Source organism: Anastrepha ludens, chromosome 2 (assembly GCF_028408465.1).
Source record: "Anastrepha ludens isolate Willacy chromosome 2, idAnaLude1.1, whole genome shotgun sequence".
Taxonomy (NCBI): Eukaryota; Metazoa; Arthropoda; class Insecta; order Diptera; family Tephritidae; genus Anastrepha; species Anastrepha ludens.
This window is the reverse complement of record NC_071498.1, coordinates 135,653,374-135,672,907: the sequence shown is the minus strand read 5'-3', so window position 1 is coordinate 135,672,907 and position 19,534 is coordinate 135,653,374. Positions and strand designations below refer to the sequence as shown.

Below are 19,534 nucleotides of genomic sequence, written 5' to 3'. Positions count from 1 at the left end.
TTAATTGTTTTATTTTAACCCTTTGCACTCCGTTGTTACCGTATTTGCGACGTTAAAAAGCTAACAGTAAATCCGCGGTCGCCGTAGTGGCGACATGGTGTTTTGCTGCCAAATGTTCAAGATTACACTGTGGAACAAGTTCAGGTTAGCAAAAATTAGGTCCATTCTGAGAGTGGCGGGTGAAAATAGAGGCGAAATTAGAAGACCCGTATCGCGCCGTTTTTTTATGTTAGTTCGAATTTTTTTTAATCGGCTTTCGAAGTTCGAAATCGGAGCCGATTTTCGGTATATTGTTTCAAAAGTACCACAAAAATTTTCGAAATCAATTTTTTCAAAAATTGTAATTGTTGCACAGGTCTCTAGCAATAATTTGGCTTTTACAGATTGAAAAAATATCAATTAGTCGACGAGTTATAGCCAAAAAACCATATAAGCAATTTTGCTCCTATTTCGAACTTCGAAGGCCGGTTAAAAAAAATTCGAACTAACATAAAAAAACGGCGCGATACGGGTCTTCTAACTTCGCCTCTATTTTCACCCGCCACTCTCAGAATGGACCTAATTTTTGCTAACCTGAATTTGTTCCACAGTGTTATTGGTATACTATTGCAAATACCAAAATACCATTTTTTTTCTGATGTGTTCACTAGAAGCAGATTTAACCAATTATTTTGTATGTTACATTTAAAATCAGTTAATCAGCAAGAAGCAGACATCAGATCACGGATTCAACGGGTCAGTAATTTTATGGAATATATCAATTCAAAATTTGCGGAATATTTTGTACCAGGACAAGATATGTATACTTTTCTGCTCAAATATGAACGAGACTGTTTTAATAAAACACAAACGGTTAATTATTGTTCAATTTTTATTTTATCTCCTTCAAAGTAATCACCATTGGAGGCGATACACATATGCCAACGTTTTTTCCAATCATCATAGCATTTCTGGAAGGCCGATTTCGGTATGGATTTCAGTTCCTTCTTCGAATTCTCTTTTATGACTTCAATTGTCTCAAAATGTTTTCCACGGAGCGGCAACTTGAGCTTGGGAAACAGGAAAAAGTCACATGGAGCCATATCAGGCGAATACGGTGCTTGCGGAACGATATTAACATTATTTTTGTTCAAATAATCGCGAACAAGACGTGATGTGTGAGCTGGTGCATTATCGTGATGCAAGAACCATGACTTGTTGTCCCACAATTCCTTCCTTTTAAGACGAATGTTCTCGCGCAAACGCTTTAAAACGTCTAAATAATATTCAGCGTTAACCGATCGGCCTTGCGGAAGGAACTCCTTCGTAATCGAAAAAAAACAATCAGCATAACCTTAATTTTTGAGCGACTTTGGCGTGGTTTTTTGGGTATCGGCTCCTCCGGGGGGCGCCCTTCCGGTGATTGTTGGGCTGTTTCGACGTCATACTCATAAACCCAAGTCTCGTCACCAGTTATGATGTGCCGGATGTCCGTATCAGTCATGGCGAGCATTTCCTTAGCGAGAGTTTTGCGTTGTTCTTTTTGAAGAAAATTCAACAATTTTGGAACAAGACGCGCGGACACGCGTCTCATGCCCAAGACATCATGAATAATAGTATGAACGGATCCATTTGATATGCTCAGCTTACTAGCTATCTCTCTTTCGGTCACACGGCGATTTTCAAGCACAATTTCCTTTACTTTTCCGATGTTTTCGTCGTTTACTGATGTTGCTGGACGACGTTCATGAGGCAAGTTTTCAACCGATGTACGGCCTTCTTTGAACGATTTGTACCACTGGAAAACACGTGCACGCGATAGAACAGAGTCCCCATAGGTTGTCTGCAACATTTTTAAGGCGTCTGAAGCCGAAATTTTGTTGGAATAACAAAATTTCAAACAAATTCTTTGTTCAACTTGAATTTCCATCGTTAAATTCGAAAAACACACTCGAGCTTGACTTGTTTACAGTAGCACAGAAAACAAACTATGTGACATATCACGCTGAAATTTGCCATGTAAGCTTATAACAGTCCTACCAAAAAACAAAAAATTTATTTTTGCCATATGTCATCCGCGGACCGTTTTATTGATAACGTTTCGTTCATATTTGAGCAGAAGTATGTGTCGACGAATCGGTAATTAAATTCAAAGGTAAAATCAGTTTTATAACCTACAATCCAAATAAGCCTACAAAATGGGGCATACGCATATACGTTTTGGCTCACTCAGAAACTGGGTATATATATGTACAATATTCTAGCATATTATGGTAGTATTATAGTATTATATTATAGAGGTGAACAACAAAATGTGGAAAAGCCAAAAATTGTTGTTAACTACACGGCTTCAATGGGTGGTGTTGATCGCGCTGATGTTTGTTTTCTAAGAAATTATCTTAAGTGGTGGAGGAAGGTGTTCTTTTGGGGAATGGAGATGTCTGCAATAAATGCATACATTTTATATAAGTGTGTAAAAAAAGCAAGAACGAAAACCACTGTTCCATTTGAAGTTCGTCAAGAGATAAGTCGATCAACTTGTAGGTGAATTACGCGAAGATCGATCAAGACCTTCCACTTCAGCAACTGAAACAAGACTGGGCAAAAAACTGCACATATAGCGAAAAAGCAAGAAAAGAGATTGTATGTATTGTTTGTTCTAATAGACAGGAAAAGGGACAAAGACGCGAAAAATCGGAATACTGTGATACTTGTAGACCGCGAATGCATATGGGCAATTGTTTCGAAAGATATCAAACGTTAAGAAATTTTAAGTCCTAAAATTTATGTTTTTCTTTTATAATATAAGTTAGAATATGTTTTACAGTAGACTCGCGGTTGAGGGAACCCCGGATTGAGGGAACTACTCGGTTGAGGGGACCACAAAAATTCTTTCATTGAGTACTCTGTAGAAGGAACCTCAAAATTTGTATGCAATTTCAGTTATTTTACAGTTATGTTAGAATGCGTATATAATTGGTATGTTGTATATGTATATTATGTACATTGTCCAAGCTATTTAGTTCGGTTCAGTGCGTTGAAGCAATTGTGCGAAATAAGATAGTGATAAAAAGATATATTTACTTTTGCTAGTTAACTATGAAAGCGAAAAGGTTTTTACCCCTCAAAACAAAATCTGAAATTATACAAAAGCTCGATAAAGGCTTTACATTAAAATCATTGGCTTATCAATATGGTGTTACCAAATCGACCATATCACGTATAAAAAATGGCAAAAGAAAGATTTTAAAAGCGAAGTCTCTGAAGAAGGGTGAGTTTGCTAATATGGAAACTAAGCTATATAAATGGTTCATCACTCAAAGGAGTCGATATATTCCAATATCTGGAAACCTTATTAAAGAAAAAGCTAAAGAACTGCATGCAAAAATGGAAATGGAAGTGGCTTTAACGCAAGTTCAGATTGGCTAAATGGATTCAAGGCTAGATTTGGAATTAGATTGTTGAAAATTTGCGGTGAAAAACTGTCTTCTGCTCAAGAAGCAGTGCCAGCATTCAAGGCAAAATTTTGGCGACTAAAAATGATTTACAGTTGGATGAAAACCAGGTTTACAATGCTGACGAAACTGAATTATTTTGGAAATTACTGCAAGACAAAACATACGTTAGCTCAAATGAAAAAAATGAGTGCGGAAGAAAAAGTGAAAAGCCGCGAGTCACAGTTTTAGTGTGCACTAATACAACTGGCAAACACAAATTAAAGCCATTAGTAATAGGTCAACCCAAAAAACCACGATCATTCAGAAATTTTCAGCTTCCGTTGAACTACACGTGCTCAAAAAGAGCATGGATGACTGTGGACATTTTCGAAGAATGGTTCCACAATTCCTTTGTACCAGAGGTAAATTAAATTATTAAATCATAACATAAGTAAATAATGAATTGAACTAAATAATTTTTTTTTTTTGTTTTTTAGGTTACCACATTCCTAATACACGCTAGATAATGCACCGTGCCATCCAAAACAAGAGTTATTAAAAACAGAATGTGGTTCAATTTTCGTTTTATATATGCCACCAAATGTAACACCCCTTCTCCAGCCGATGGACCAGAATGTAATAAGGTTAACCAAGTTGCACTATAGAACAAATTTGTTAAAATCAGCTATTGGCTATTACTTGACTATAAACATCCGATAGACAATGAAGAGTGCATCGAGGATGATGTGCCTCTCAGTGTTTTAAGACAGCAGATAGTTGCACAACAACATTCCGAATTTGAAGAATTACTCAATTTAACTGAAACTGCATTTCCACAGGCAAAAAACACAATCATTACAGTTACACGTGCACTTAACATGCCATAATTTTTTTTTTATTTCAGTCAAACTAAGTGTCAACGAACTAAGAATATGGGCAGGAATATATGACAATTGCGCTAATGGTACTGGGGGCGTTATCGATTATGTTAATCAACCTGTTGAGGCATCTGATGGGGATGAGGATGAGCATGACGAAATAAACGGCGGCAAGTGTAGAGGCAGCTGAAGCCATTAAAATTTTTGACAAAGCAATCCATTGGACCGAACACAATACCAACTCGCTCGAACACATCATTTTTCTTAACAATATCAGGGATATTGCAGTGAAAAAATCACTGGAAGCTAAGAAAAACAAAAGTACTATATTGGATTTCTTTAAACAATATATATCACTGCACAAACTATGTACCTCTACCTTACATACAACAGTATTAATAAAATATTTATAATCCGCCCACTTCTGTACATGTATAATTTCAATCTCAATTGAAGGGAAAGTCCGGGTTGAGGGGAATAGCCATTGCACGAATTAGTTCCCTCAACCCCGAGTCTACTGTATTTGTAAAATAGCTAAGAAATAAAAATTTTGTTTTATCGAAACGACTCTATTTTTCTTCTACATCATAGCTATCTACTAATGTAGTGCTGGAGTTGGTGGTCGTGGTGGATTTTGTGATCGCAAAAAATAAAGGCAGAGAACTTGAGCCTTTGGGTCATTTGGAGACCTTACGACCAACTTTCGATAAATAGAATAGATCCCGTTCAAAAAATATTTCTGCGGCGCACCTATTCCATCCTATAATTATCTTTTTCTTTATTTGCAAATTCTTAATACAGAATACAAGCAATCACAGTAATAAATTGTTCATTAATTTTACTACAAATATGATAAATAATTCGTTCTTCTTTTTTACATTTAACAAAACTATAAAATATTAGATATATTATGGTAATTGTCTCTGCTTCGGATTGCTTCCACCACCTGCCCAATAGTCCTTAATCCTGGCCACTCTCTTATGTTACGTAGCCAAGACATTTGCTTCCCTCCAATTCCTCATTTGCCTTCGATTTTAGCTTGCACAATCAGTTGCAACAATTCATATTTACATAGGATCACGCATAATATGACCAAAATAGGCGGTTTTGCGGCACTTTATCGTTAATAACAGCTCTCTAAGCTCTCTTTCTAAGTTTCGTTAAGACTTCGTTACTAACTTTGTCTGTCCACGATATTTTCATCATCCGCCGATAGCGCCACATCTTGAACGCCTCTAATTTATTCATACTCGTAGCCCTTAGTGTCCATGCCTCCACACCATACAACAAAACAGACCAAACATAACATCTAAGGTACCGAAGACGTAATTTTATGCTCAAGCTTTTATTGAAAAGAACTTTCCTGAAATTGAAGAAAGGTTCCCTCGCTGCTTCAATCCCACAGCAAATTTCTCTGTCATTTGTCCATGTTTCGCTAAGCCAACATCCTAGGTACTTAAATCGGGATACTCTTTGGATCGGATTGTCATATACATATACATAAATGTTTGAATTGGTGATTTGTTGAGAGTTTTTTGAAACAACCATGAATTTTGTTTTTTGGGTGTTAGTACTTAGGCCGTTTTGCAGACTTTTTCCGCTGACTTCTTTAAGGAGATTTTGCAGGTCATTAATTTTGTCAGCCAATATTGTGGCGTCATCGGCAAATCGTATGTTATTTATTATTTTGTCGTTGACTTCTATTCCTAAGTTGACTGAAGCCAAAGCTTCTTCAAATATATATTCCGAGTATAAATTGAAGAACATTGATGATAAAACATATCCTTGGTGAACTCCACTTTTGATTGAAAACTTCGCTCGTCACATAATTTTGTAGTCTCACGTTCGCAGTTTGGGCCCAATAAAAGTTGTAAATGCACGTTATTTCTTTTTCATTAATGTCCATTTGCCTTAAAATGTCAAATAGTTTTGGGTGCAATACCTTATCAAAAACCTTTTCATAGGCAATGAAGTATATAAAAATATCTTTCTGAACGTCTTTACAATAATTCTCGGCTAAAGCTAATTAATCTATGTAGGATCTCTAGAAAATAGAAAAATTGGCCTTTCACTTTCGTTTATTTGCAGCATTCTCAATGCAGCGTCTTCGCAATGTTTACCCTTTTAATGGGGAAAAGTTTAAGACCCAATTTGCGAGTAATGCACCCATTGCATTAGAGACAATGTACCCTCTCGTAGACTCTCTTATGAAGCGTAGGATAGATTATATCCCAACAACGGTTAAAGACTATAATTCATTAACCAATTTCAGCCTGCTTTATTTCGCTTTAACTAAATCGACTAAAAATTTTAAATTTAGTTACTTAACACTTTATGTACGGGAGGCCTATTAATAGGCTTTTCAGTTGCAGTAATTTTATTGAGGCGTCAAATACATAAAAGTGCATCCGCATTAGGCATTACTTTGCTGTGAGTGAGTATTGTTATAGGGGTATGTCCATGTACTTAAAATTTTGAGAAAGAATCTCGAAACTCAACTTCGATGTTTGGTTCGGCCTGTCATAAACAGGAAATTAAACTATCAGGCGCCTTTAAGATCTACCTGAGTGTGGTAGAGCATTAAAATAATTAAACCGTACCATTGGTATGATAGGATAAAGGTGCAGTGATGATGAGTGGCCGAACGGAATGTTTTCGTTAGATTATGAAATTTAGCTAACGAAATGTATCCTAATTACCTGTTAAGTAATATGTAGAAAACGGTAGGGTATAAACAGTGGTGCAATCTCCCAGGGCGCCATTTGTGAATTATTTAGTGTAATAGTGTGCTAGTGGAATTCGTGAAAAGAAAATTGGTTATTGAAAAGACTCGTTATCTGTATGATTTTATAATAGTATTAGCTGCATTATGGTGCATTTACGTACTTTCAAATCTTAATCCTTTAAAATGGATTTAACTAGCGAAAACGAAGAAGTATTTATTGATTCTTTGTCTCAGTGTTCTGTGAGCAGTGATTTCTGTGACGATGGCGATAAGCGAAAAGCATTCTGGATTGCCACTACAATACGGCGATTCAGAAGATGATGTTACTGTGGCATGTGATAATAGTTAGTCAACGACTGATAAACCAATTACTTTGGAACCTTTTGAGGGGAAACTCCGGCATAAAAGTTATGCCAAAATCGCAAGAATGCGTAGCACATGTTATAGAGTTGATTATTGGAGAAGATTTTCTTGAGTCTATGGTAAGCCAAAAAAATATTTGACAGTCTCAAATAGAGTAAAAATATCATCAAAGTCAAGAAAGTGGACGAATATTACAGTCCAGAGATGAAAAAAATGTTTAGGTTTAATTATTGTATTATAATGGGACAAGTGCGCAACGAACGACTTAAAGATTATTGGTCCACTGATCCATTTATTGAAACACCAATCTTTTCAAAAAATAATGAGCAGAGAGTCTCTGCTTGATTTGCCTTGATTTTCTGCACATTTTTATCTAGTCTGTAAAGTAATTTGTACTGCAGATTATCAAAATAAAATAAATAAATAGGTAAGCAGATACCCGGGCACCTTTTTTAACTTAAAATGCTCGAATCTCTTCAATTTAGATATGGCCATGGAACTCCGGATCATCATGATTTGGATGACGACCGCCTCAATCGAATGGTTTTCTTCAGAAGGCCTCTTCTATTCGCCAATCGCTAGCAATTGCAAATTAAGCAACTCGCATAAATAAACATATCTTGGTAACGCTGAAATAGAGCTGCCTAAAATTACACTTGCTTGTAAAATACAGGGGCCTGCACTCGAAGTGTAACCAACTTCAGACCGCTCGCGCAATTGATGCACGGGCATCAACTGTCTGTTAATTAACTAAATGACAGTCCAGAGTATTGTTAACAAGCACGTGGAAGCATTTTGCCGAGAGTAAACGCGAAAAAAGAAAATCAGTAATGGATTTCAAACGTAAAAGTGTGAATGCATTATTATTGGCTGGAAAATCACAACTAGCAATTGTTTGTCAGCTCGAGTACCTTAAAGTAAATAAAGTTTTTATTTATCGCACAATTACTCGTTACAATGATATTGATAGCATCGCAAAACGTCATGGAGGTGGTCATCAAAAGACGGCAACGTCACGTGAAATGGTTCAGAAAGTGAAGAAGGGCATGAGCGAAATCCCCGACAAAATGCCAATTAAATGGCGAAAGAACTGAAAATATCTGACCGTAGCATCCACCGCATACTGAAAAATGATCTCAAAACAAAATCCAAAAGGAGTTGCTTCGCTTGGCCGCTAGCGGTCAATTTCCGAACATTGTGTTTTCTAACGAGAAAATTTCTCAAACTGAGCAATTCGTAAACTCCCAAAACGATAGGGTTTATTTGACCGACAGTGCATACAAAATTTAAGTCATGGATTGTACACCAGGAGGCAGCACCCGTCACAGGTAATGGTTTGGGCCGCTGTAACCGCAGATTGCCGCTCTCCAATCGTTTTTATCGAACCTAGTGTCAAGGTAAATGCGAAATATTATCGGGAAAGTATTCTGGAGGTTGCTTAGAAGCCGTGGGCAGACAAACATTTCGGTGGCAGACCATGGACGTTTCAACAGGACTCGACACCATCTCACAAAGCTCGAGTGAACCAAGAATGGTTAAAGCATAACCTTCCAAACTTCATAACGTCCACACGAGGGCTCTCAAATTCAACAGACTCGAATCCGGTGGATTATTCTCTTTGGGTAATTTTTGAGAGTAAGGTCCGAACTAAAAGATTTACTAGTCTTGAGGCGTTGAAAAAAGCTATTGTTTGCGAATAGGCCAAAATAACTGCAAGTCACATTCAGGCAGCTTGCGATTCGTTTCTGGGCCGTCTCAAGGCCATAGTCAAGGCAAAAGGTAGTCATATCGAGTAAACGTAAATTGATTCTTAATTTTGTATTACTCTCACATATTTTTTACTTTGAATTGAATAAAAGTAATTTTCCAAACTAAATTTATGGTCTTTTTAATTGGTTACACTTCGAGTGCCAGACCCTGTAGTGAGTTATACCAGTTTTATGAGGTCTAACCATACTCGCTAGTGGCGAATCTTGCTCGATAACTTTGTTATTCCTTTCAAATGCAAATTTTTCGTCAAGTTAATCGAGCATAAAGATAGGGAACAGAGAAGTGGTTAATAGAAGAGGCCTACAGTTTCTCATCAGGCTTTGTCAGCATCCAATGGGTTGTAACTTTGGGTTGGTAACAAGGGTTGTAAACTTTAAACAGCTAAAAATACATTTAGGAGAGCTTATAATTGGTATTCTTTTAAGAAATAAATAAAAATATTTAGTGGGCTCGCAGAAGTCGTTTATGAACTTTCGCAAGGTTTAAAAGTTGATTGTGGTTTTGAGCTCTCTAAACGACTCTTTGTGAACCACTTAATTGTTTAACAGAAATATTGTACAGCATTAAGGCGAATTGATACTTAAATTTAATAAAAATAAAATAAATTTATTACTGCATGTTGTATTAAGATCGCCCATTGCAGGCTTAGAGCAATTTTTTTGTGTGAATCTTGCGGCGTTATTGTTTAACAGCCGTACGGAAATGCGAAAGTAATGGTACAGAATACAGAGGTGCGGCCAACATCACACCTTTGACCGGCTTTCGGCGGTTTTGAAAGAATCAGCTGATTTGCAGACATAACCGGCGTTAAGACAGCGGTTTGTTTACGAAAACACTGAAATTGCATTGGTGATATACGAAAAAAGATCAGCAGTCTACACTCATGTTACGACTGATTGGACGAGTGTGTGAATACGTGTGAAATGAGCGGACAGAATTCTACTGCCGCCCAATTTTGCTTTCTCACGGATAACTCTCTTCTATTTATTTTATAAGAAGAACAATTACAATCGATGAAATTCATTTGGTATGTAATAACTAACACCGACGAACTAGCACCGCCGTTCCCCCGACAGTCGGTTCTACGTTACCGGAACGACCCGGATTTACTATATACAGGGTTGCCCATATTCGACGGACCCATGTGTTTTTTGGGCCCATTCCAATCGACGAGGCTTGTCCCCAAGCAACAATCTTTGCGTCAATTGAATCTTATACGGGAATAAATGCAAATCAATGCGGATAATTCGTTGTAAAGTGATCGGAGCAATGCACAACTGCTGAGAACGGCGATTTTGGGATGTCCTTGGCGACGTCTCGTTGGCGCCTTGGTCGGTTTTGATTTGGCCTCTTTGGATTAGAAAGAGCATCACCAGTCGAAAACCTTTCGTACAAACGTATAATGGTGTTCTTAGAAGGCGCACTTTTCACAATATTTAATTTTTTATACGCACGTTGAGTTTTCACAATTGACTTCTTTTGTTGAATGTAAATTTCAACAATTTGGGAGCGCTCGCGTGGCGTGTACTGTACCATGGGTAAAATCTGCTTGGACTGACGCTTCCAACGCGGTATGTCATTAAGCGATCTGACGTCTTTGTCAAAAGATACAGGGTTGCCAGATGGGTCCGTCGAATATTGGCAACCTTGTATTCGGCCAAGGACTGCCACTCCAGCAGCATTCCCCGTATGTAAGTATGGGGAATGTTTATGCTGCTACAACAACAACAATAACAGTCACTCGCGGACACGTTTACTCTGCTTGGCAGACTCTCTCTGTCCGCGATAGCTTCGGATGACCAAAGCTGAGTAATCTATTATCCTTGAATGTCACTTGATTATCAAAGTCATGGGAGTTCACGTCGTCGGATTCCTTTCCTTGGTCTCTTTGAGAAAGAAAAATTGATGTATACCAATCCAAGGGCAATAATGCCTGAACTGAAAGGCGTGGTTCGACATATGTTTGATGAAATTGACTGGCAATATGCTCGAACGTATTGTCTTCTACACAATTACAATAAGAACAAAAGTTGTTTTCCGGTGAATTCAGTGGACCATATCTACCTGACCTCCCAACATACGAAATTTGACCGAAAAAACGAATTATGAAAATCGTTACTTTATAATATTTTAACATTAAGCCATCATAATAATGTACGTTATTTATTCTATATCTTAATTTCATTTCCGAATTCATGTATCTTTGTAACTACATACAATTCAACTTCTCAACTAATACAGATTTAATTGTATAATAATTTCTTATGATCAGTATTATGTCCACGGCTAAGCATTTTTTCTTGGTTTTTTTTTTTCAATTTAATATGCTATCTGCTAAAATATTTATTGTTTTCATTTTAAGAGCTAATACATACTTATGCAGCAGCAAATTAATGCAGTTAAACTTATATGCGCTTCTCGGTGTACATTTGCGATAGGCGTGTTCATATTATACATAGTACATATGTATGTATGTATGTATGGATAGATATTATATAACTTAAATTACGTTACGCAAGTATTAAACATTTAAACTACTTCCTTTTGTACAGCTAAGTATTTATATATTTAGGTTAGTTAATTAGATAGTGTATATCAATTGAAAAGTTGCAATGTAAGAGTACTGATGTTTCCAGGCCTAGCTTGCCACGTTATCCGACGTTTTTGAAAACGTGAGTTGGTCAAAATATACGGCACAAAAGATGAAAGATGAAACACAATTTTAAAAAGCACATTTTCTTTGTTTTTTACTACACTACTCTTGGTCTCCCAACTTTTGTATTTGCCAATTTTCCGTCGTATTTTTCTAATAATTTTTCTAACTGAAAAACGTGTTTCAAACAACTCTGATGCTTCTCGATTTTAGTTCCACATTTGCTTATAGAAATATGAAGCGAGTACATAATCGCGAAGTATTAAATGGAGTAGTGTACAACTCTAACATGTGTGTGTATGTATTTATACATGATTATATATAAAACTAGTTCAAATTTTTCATTTCGATTCCAAATCGTTAGGAACGACAAATCGTCATTCTCTGTTAGTTTAGCGCGGTCAACATTAAACGATTTGGTTCTAGTTGTGCGTATAAATGCTGTACTGTCCAAAGTTCATGGTCCTTTGGATCCACCTCAGCATTTGCACACGAATTGCACCTGGTTATAATTATTTTAATTTTGTTTTCACATTTTTTAAAAACTCTCTTCCACAACGCTATTCGTCACACGTGCACGCAATAGTGGTCATTAAAATGACAGCCATAACACCAGCGAGGGCACGCACAATGACATTCACGTCATCAATGACTGCACTGAACTAAAAGCTATGCACACTTCATTTAAATGACAACGGAATTTTGTGCTTGTATAATACCACCAGCGCCTCCGGTCCCACTGTTGGCGTTGCCGTCCACCCCTTGGCCTTGTACACTTTGATCGAGGCGCCGATAGTTTTGGAATGTCTTCCACTCGCCTGAATTGTAATCCAGCCTTATGTGTGATTCAACCAAGCAGAGCGCTGTACTTCCGTCCTCTTGTTGCACTTTTTCCTACGAAAACAAATAAAAACAATAAGTGTTTCTTGCACCAAAAGTGATTTAGTTTTTTTCTACCTCAGTTTCGCCCAATTTTATGACGATTACATTCTCAGAGTTAGGACGTGGATTTTCACGCATTCCCGCCATGAAACCCAATATGAGTGCCTTGTCGGGACGTGAAACTCGATTCGCTTTGCGGAACATTTCGTGCGCTTTATGAACATGTTCGTTCTATAAATTGGAAATTAATATTAATTAGGAAGCGCACCAAGACATGCGGTTATAAGAGTATGCAAAATGTCACTGTGTTCATAACCTGGCGCTTACCGATAGTGAGAGTCCCTTACGCTGCGGTGCCTGTTGAGTCTGAGGTTGCTGTTGTTGCTGCTGCGCCTGTTGTGCCACTTGAACGATGTGTGTGGTGCGCGAAATGCCACCCGTCGGTGTGCTTTGTTGAATTTGTATCTGCTGCGGCTGGCCTGTCCCCGTTTGCGCAGTCGTAATTATGCGTTGTTGCGGCTGCGACTTGTGCTGCAATACAATCTGCTGTGGCCGCATTTGTTGTTGCTGTGTTGGCTGTGTTATAATAGTTCGCTGAATCTGGGTCGGCTGCTGCTGGACTACCGCTGTTGAACTGCCGGCTGTTTGCACCTGTACTAACTGTGGCTGTTGACCAGGACGCTGAATCAGCGTCAGACCTTGTGGCAATGTCGTTAAGCTGTTACCCTGCACGTTAGAAATAACAGGTCGGATAATAGTTTGCTGAGTAGGCTGAAAAGTTAATAAAATATATTATTAACTCTAAGTGAACTGCAGCGATAAAATCGTCAATACTCACTGTACTAATGAGGTTCGTTTGAGTTGGCTGTTGAACAATCATGTGTTGGGATGTCAACGTATTTGTGGGTATAAGCGTTGGTATGTGTTGTTGTTGCTTCGCTTGCGTTACACTTTGCTGCTGTTGCAACTGTATAGTTTGACCTTGCTGCACGCCAGAGCCCGTCGCCTTTACTAGGCTGGGTGGACCAGCCGCTGTAGTCATCAACGTGGCACCGGTACTAGTGCTTAGACCCTGTAGTCCACCCATATTACTTATCGGTATCTGTTGGTACATATCACCGCCTATATTACGCAGTATGACACCCTTTTGGGTAAGTATGATGGTTTTGTTCTTCATGTTTGCGTTCGGATTTGCAACACCAACATTTCCAATAGAACCGCCAACACCTGAAGGATTCGTTGACTGCACCAAGACTTGGGTAAGTTTAGGCTGTTGCGTTGCACTAGTGTTCGACACGATCGTGTGCTGCGGCTGCTGTTGCTGCAGCTGCGCTTGAAGGTGCTGCTGCTGTGCTGCCTGAGAGGCCGGTTGTATGGTGACTGGCCGATTTGGCAGCTGCACATTTTGAATATTCAGCAAAGTAGGTTGTTGTTGTTGCGCTGTGGAAGTCGCTATTAGCGGTGGTGGATTGCCGCCAGTATTAGTCGCACCCTGTTGTTGTCGTACAGGTGTCATCATTACACCTGATGGGGATGTTTTCAATAAAATCTTCGTTGGAGTTTGCGTGTTGGACGAAGTCGCCGTCTGGTATAGCGTGGTGGTATTTTGCTGCGTGGGGCGAGAATGTGCGAACGAAGTCAGTGTGGGCATTGTAGCTGTTTGAAGCTGTTGCTGTTGTTGTGGCGTTGACGTGGTCAAAATATACTGAGCAGATGTTGTAGATGTACTAACCGACTGTGGTATATTTTGTTGCTGCTGCTGTTGCTGTTGTTGTTGTTGTTGATGATGCTGGAGACCTGTCACAGAATTAGCTGTGCGTTTCGCTGGTTGTATGATGGTCTGAGATATGATAACTGGACCACTGTTGGCAGCACTCTTCAATTGGCTCAGTGGCATAGACTTAATGGATTGTGCCGTTGTTGTTGTCGAGGTTCCAGACGAGACAAGTTGTTTCTATAAATATAAATACATACATATTGACTTATATTTATTACCAATAGGGGAATGAAATTAAAATCTTACCGGTCTTGAAACAGGCGCATTAGAGGATGAAATTATCACCGGTGTTGAGCTGTTAATTAATATTGGCTGCTGCTGTTGTTGCTGTTGCTGTGGCAGTGAATTTTGCTGAGGTAATGATTGAACCTTTGATGATTTCGTTGACGTTATTTTCACGGAAATATTATTTGGCAAATTCGCCAACGGATTGTTTGTTTGACGCAACTGTTGTTGGCTATAAATGTTAGCGGGCACAGTGTTAGTGACGGGGCTCTTTGTTACCATCGGTTTTATATCTAATTTCTCCATTTTTATCATAGTATTGGAATTAGTAGGCGATGTGGTTGTTGCATTTATCTTTTGCCTTGTGACTGTTGTACCGCCAGCGCCCAATGTTAAACCACTAAGAGTTTGCTTTTGTTGTTGTGGCGCAGTTCTTATCAGGACATGTTGAGTTGTTGGCTGCTGAATGGTTTGTGGTGTTTGCTGGGGTTTTTGTTGTGGTTGCTTTTGTTGCTGGATAATTATTCGCTGCTGCAGCCGTGACGGTGTTGATGGTAATTGCTGCGTTAGCATAGGCGGCTGGATCTGTGGCTCTATTTTTTCCACCTTAATATTAGGTGGCATTAAAATCTCTTCGCTCTTTATTTCAATCTCCTGTTTGATGCGTTTGTGGCTGTGATTCAAGTTATTGTTACTAGTACTGCCTTGTGTCTGAGTAGTTGTACGGATTTGCGTTTGAGTTTGTGTCTGCGTGGACATGCTGCTCATTTTGGTGGGTGTAGCAACTATGGCAGCAGTGGTAGATGTTAAAGCAGTACTGGCCGCACATGTGGATGGCAAATCCAATGACTTTATTTGCGGTTTGCTATCCAGCACTTTTGGAGAAGTTGGTTGGGTGTAGCTTAAAGATGGTGCATATTCAGGCGTTGGAGGTTCAATCTTTGCCGTCAGAACATTGTCTTTATTATCCGTTAGAATATCATCACTATTACCACTTTGATTTAAGTGTGAAATCGTTTCCGTCTTGATTTCAAATGTACTATTTGTACCCGCACCTGATGAAGTTTGAGGTGTTGCTGTAGCAACAGTGCCTGTTGCATTGCTAACACTACTTGCTTGCGTTGGTGATGTGGCTACTGGCGAAGCGCTCTCTGCAGCAGCTGCAGTTGCGATTTGCTTCTGTTCCTGTTTCTTCTGTTGTTCCTCTAATTGTTGTTCTCGTTTACGTTTCTTAGCCGCAGCATAACCCAATGGTTGCTCTGTAAACTCGATCAATTTGATACCGCCGTCCTTTCGACCCGCAGGCGTACGACTTAAGTTGGGACGTTGTGGTGTCCCAGATACATTTGGAGAACGGAAGCCTAAAGAAGGCACGCGGGAAGGTATTCCTTTGAGGGGCGTTGTGTCCGTCATTTTTCGCGGCATGCCACGCGAGCGTAATGGTATAGTCGGAGCAGAAGACTTTTTTAAGGATGATTGCGCATCAGCCGATTTATGTAGTAACTCTGTGCGCAAATTGGCACTTTTAGGTTTACGCTTTATAGTGAAATGTTTTACCGGATTCGGTTGCTGGCCAACCTAATGGAATAGAAAAATAAGTCTGTTATGCAAACAATTTTATTTTAATTACTAAAAGCATTATTTTGTCAACTTACCACCGAAACAAGAGCATTTTTGTTTAGATATAAACATTCAAGAGGAAGCATGCCAAGATCACAATGCTTACTAACCAATTTGCGCAAGTCATTCACCATATCAGTGAAGATAGGTCGAGTATCTTCATACTCCGATATTTCGGTATTCAGTGAACTTGTCGCGGGAAAAGTTTTCATAGTCTCAGCTAACATAGATACCCAAAGCTCCGAATCTAATCCTGCCACTTCAATAACTTCCTCCAACTCAGCTTTCCACTGTAATACAAAAAAATCTTGTTTTTGTAGATTCTATCGATTTTCAAAACAATACTTTCACATTTAACTAGAAATAAACTAAATTTTCGTATAACATCAAGTCATATTGTATGTATGTATGTATCTTTACACATGCTCTCTGAAACAATTGTTTGTAGTGATTTCTACTGATATAAGACACATACGCAACCGCAATAGCTAAATTCATTAACTAAATCAAGTGGCGGGAAAAAGATCAGCCGCAAAGAATTCATTAAAACAACAAATAAATAAATCATACACACATACTCGAACACTAAATAACAACATATTTTCATATGACGATAATTTATGTTTGGAAGAAAAATCTGTTTAAATCAAAACGACCAAGCTTTGTAGAAAAACTAATGACGGGGCAGTGGCGCTTAGCGGGCATGGAGCGATGTCGCCAACGCATGCACGCATACAATCGTAAAAATGCTAAACACTGGGCACCCGTAAACGCTTGTACAAGCATACGTTCTTTACATGTATGTGAGTATTGATGTGTGATCTATCTTAAGTTTTCATAATTCACACCATACACAGTCCCTTCCAACAAGCCATTCTCAACAAGCAAAAGCAGCAACGTACCTCTTCTACCAATCGTCGAGGTATATGGAAAAAACTTAGCAATAATTTCAGCTTCACTTGGGTCTGTAAATCTGGAAAGCACTCCTTTATGTTGCGCAGCACTTCCTTGTTAAGTTGCGAGCATATCGACCCACTTATCCACGAATCGTTCGAAGTGCCGAGTTTGTTATGCAGCCACAATGATGTGTCGCTGTCCCGCACATTCGCCATATTTTCACTTCTTTCGACTTTTTCACTTTAACAAAACCACAATAAACGTATTGGTTGCAACTCACAATATGGGCTTGCTTTGCAAACCTCCTCTGCGACAATATTTTATATTAAAACGCGTTTACTTTTCCCAACCAAAAAATTTGACACGAAATCCCGAAACGAAAATATAAATGGCGGCGTCGAACACGGTTGCATTAATGCGTGACAGCAACGTCAAGGGTTACCTGTAGTCAAAAATGATAAAATTGCACTTTTCGAAGTGTCATGCCCTGAGTACAGAAAATAAGCAAACAAAAAGAAAAGGAGCAACAAGACAATGTGAGTAATACCCCAGAATATAGAATAATCTCAAGATTTATCTATTTTTGTGCTGAATTTAAATGAGTTATACAACTACGTACCCAGTTCAATAAATATTTTTGTTTGTTGTATGTGAGTAAATAATTTTAGCATAAAATGTATGCAGTTCTTATTGGATTATATACCCAACCGTAAAGCACTTCCTATTATGAAATTCGTGTTTTATAAACACTTTCTTTCAACCAACTTGCTTTCTAATAATCACAATCTTCTTTTGGTTTCTATCTTCGCCCTCTTTTTATGTACATAGCATTGCTCTACAACAAACTTTGTGTCAAAAGCGCAACCTCATGTCTAGAATTGTTTTTTCTTTCCCCTCCGAATACGTAATCTTGTTTATTTTGTTCATAGCATTCGTGAATTAAACCCGATTTACCTCCAAAAATTAAATTCAATAAATATTGAATTGAAGATAAATTGACTACAATCTCAATGCAACTCTGCCAAATCTACTCAAAGAAATGTCACGAAAACAAAAACAGAAAACAAATAGGAAGCAAAGTTAGTGATGATGCTTTAAAAATGTATTTCTTTTTTTGTCTGCATACGGCAGATTATATTTAATTATTTTATTCTTTTTCTAAAACTTTAATTATTTTGATTGCACGCTGGTTTTGTAACAAGACATGAAAACGACTTTAAAAATTATTTTTCGTTTTTTTTTGTAATTTTATTAATTTTTATTATAATTAGATCACTGATTTAAGATATTGAACTGCCTAAAACATAAATTAATATTAAGAAAATATAGTTTAAAATATTAGGCCTAAAAAGCCAATATAATTCCTAAATTCTCAATTGAAACAGTGTATAAGTCATACGAAATTCCACCTTCGATAATCCTCGGTTTAATAAAAATTTGTTACCGATTATTCTCAATCACTTATCGATTAGTTGTTTGAAGCAAAGAAGAAACGTCAATAGGAAATGAAAATGGACGCCAGCAAAAAAAAAGGTTAATAAACAAGTATGATACACCGTGGGGGCTTCCGCTCACTGTGGTTAGTAGAGATACTACCATGAAGAAAACTTTACCGGAATGCATATATTCAGAAAATTAAAAATACAAAGTACTCCCCATTAAATGCAACGCACTAGCGTTTGATCTAGTTCACGAAACATTTTTGGATCTGTATTTTCGACTCAATCAAACGCAAATCACAGACAATGATGGTACTTTGCAACGGTACCTTATCATGATGTAAAATCCACGAGTTGTCTTCCCACAAATTCTTTCTTTTTTGGCGAATTACTTTACGTAAACGTCTCATAACACCCAAATAGTAGTCCTTATTAACTATCTTACCTTCTGACAAAAATTTGTGGTGTGCAATGCCGTTATAATCCATAAATCCATCCGTAAGCATCGTCTTATATTGATTGACAACTACGCGGTTTTTTTGGTTTTGGTTCATTCGGAGCTCTCCACTCACTCGCATGATGTTTGGATTGCGTGTCGGACTCCTTAACCCACGTCCTGTCTCCAGTAATGGTGTTCGATGAATGTTGTGTCAGATTCAGCCTTGCAAATTATGTGATTGGCGATATCAACGCGCTACATTTTTTACATGAAATTCAGGACCCTTGGGACCAACTTTGCAGCAACTGCAATGTCCTGAACGGGTCCATAAGTAATGTTCAAATCTTCTGGCAGGTCTCTGATGGTTAATTGGGGGGTATTGATCAATTTTTCTTTCCTTTATCACTTTAATGATGTTTTCATCATTAAACATCGAAGTACCACCTGTCA

The 19,534-nt window shown here is 38.1% G+C and overlaps 1 protein-coding gene across 2 annotated transcripts; it reads right to left on the bottom strand.

The window, feature by feature from the left end:
• Positions 1–11,255: 11,255 nt before the first annotated feature.
• On the bottom strand, positions 11,256–17,621 carry LOC128855398 (negative elongation factor A). Of its 2 annotated transcripts, none has more exons than XM_054090267.1 (7): positions 17,212–17,621; positions 16,345–16,599; positions 14,711–16,267; positions 13,526–14,641; positions 13,015–13,413; positions 12,763–12,918; positions 11,256–12,699 (listed from the first exon to the last, which is right to left on the bottom strand). In XM_054090267.1, exons 1-7 carry the CDS (start codon positions 17,419–17,421, stop codon positions 12,490–12,492), a joined length of 3,903 nt encoding a protein of 1,300 aa, XP_053946242.1. In that variant the 5' UTR covers positions 17,422–17,621; the 3' UTR covers positions 11,256–12,489. The 2 variants fall into 2 exon arrangements, with proteins under 2 accessions (XP_053946242.1, XP_053946241.1); XM_054090266.1 differs by having other exon boundaries at positions 13,015–13,458; positions 17,212–17,620.
• Positions 17,622–19,534: the final 1,913 nt, after the last annotated feature.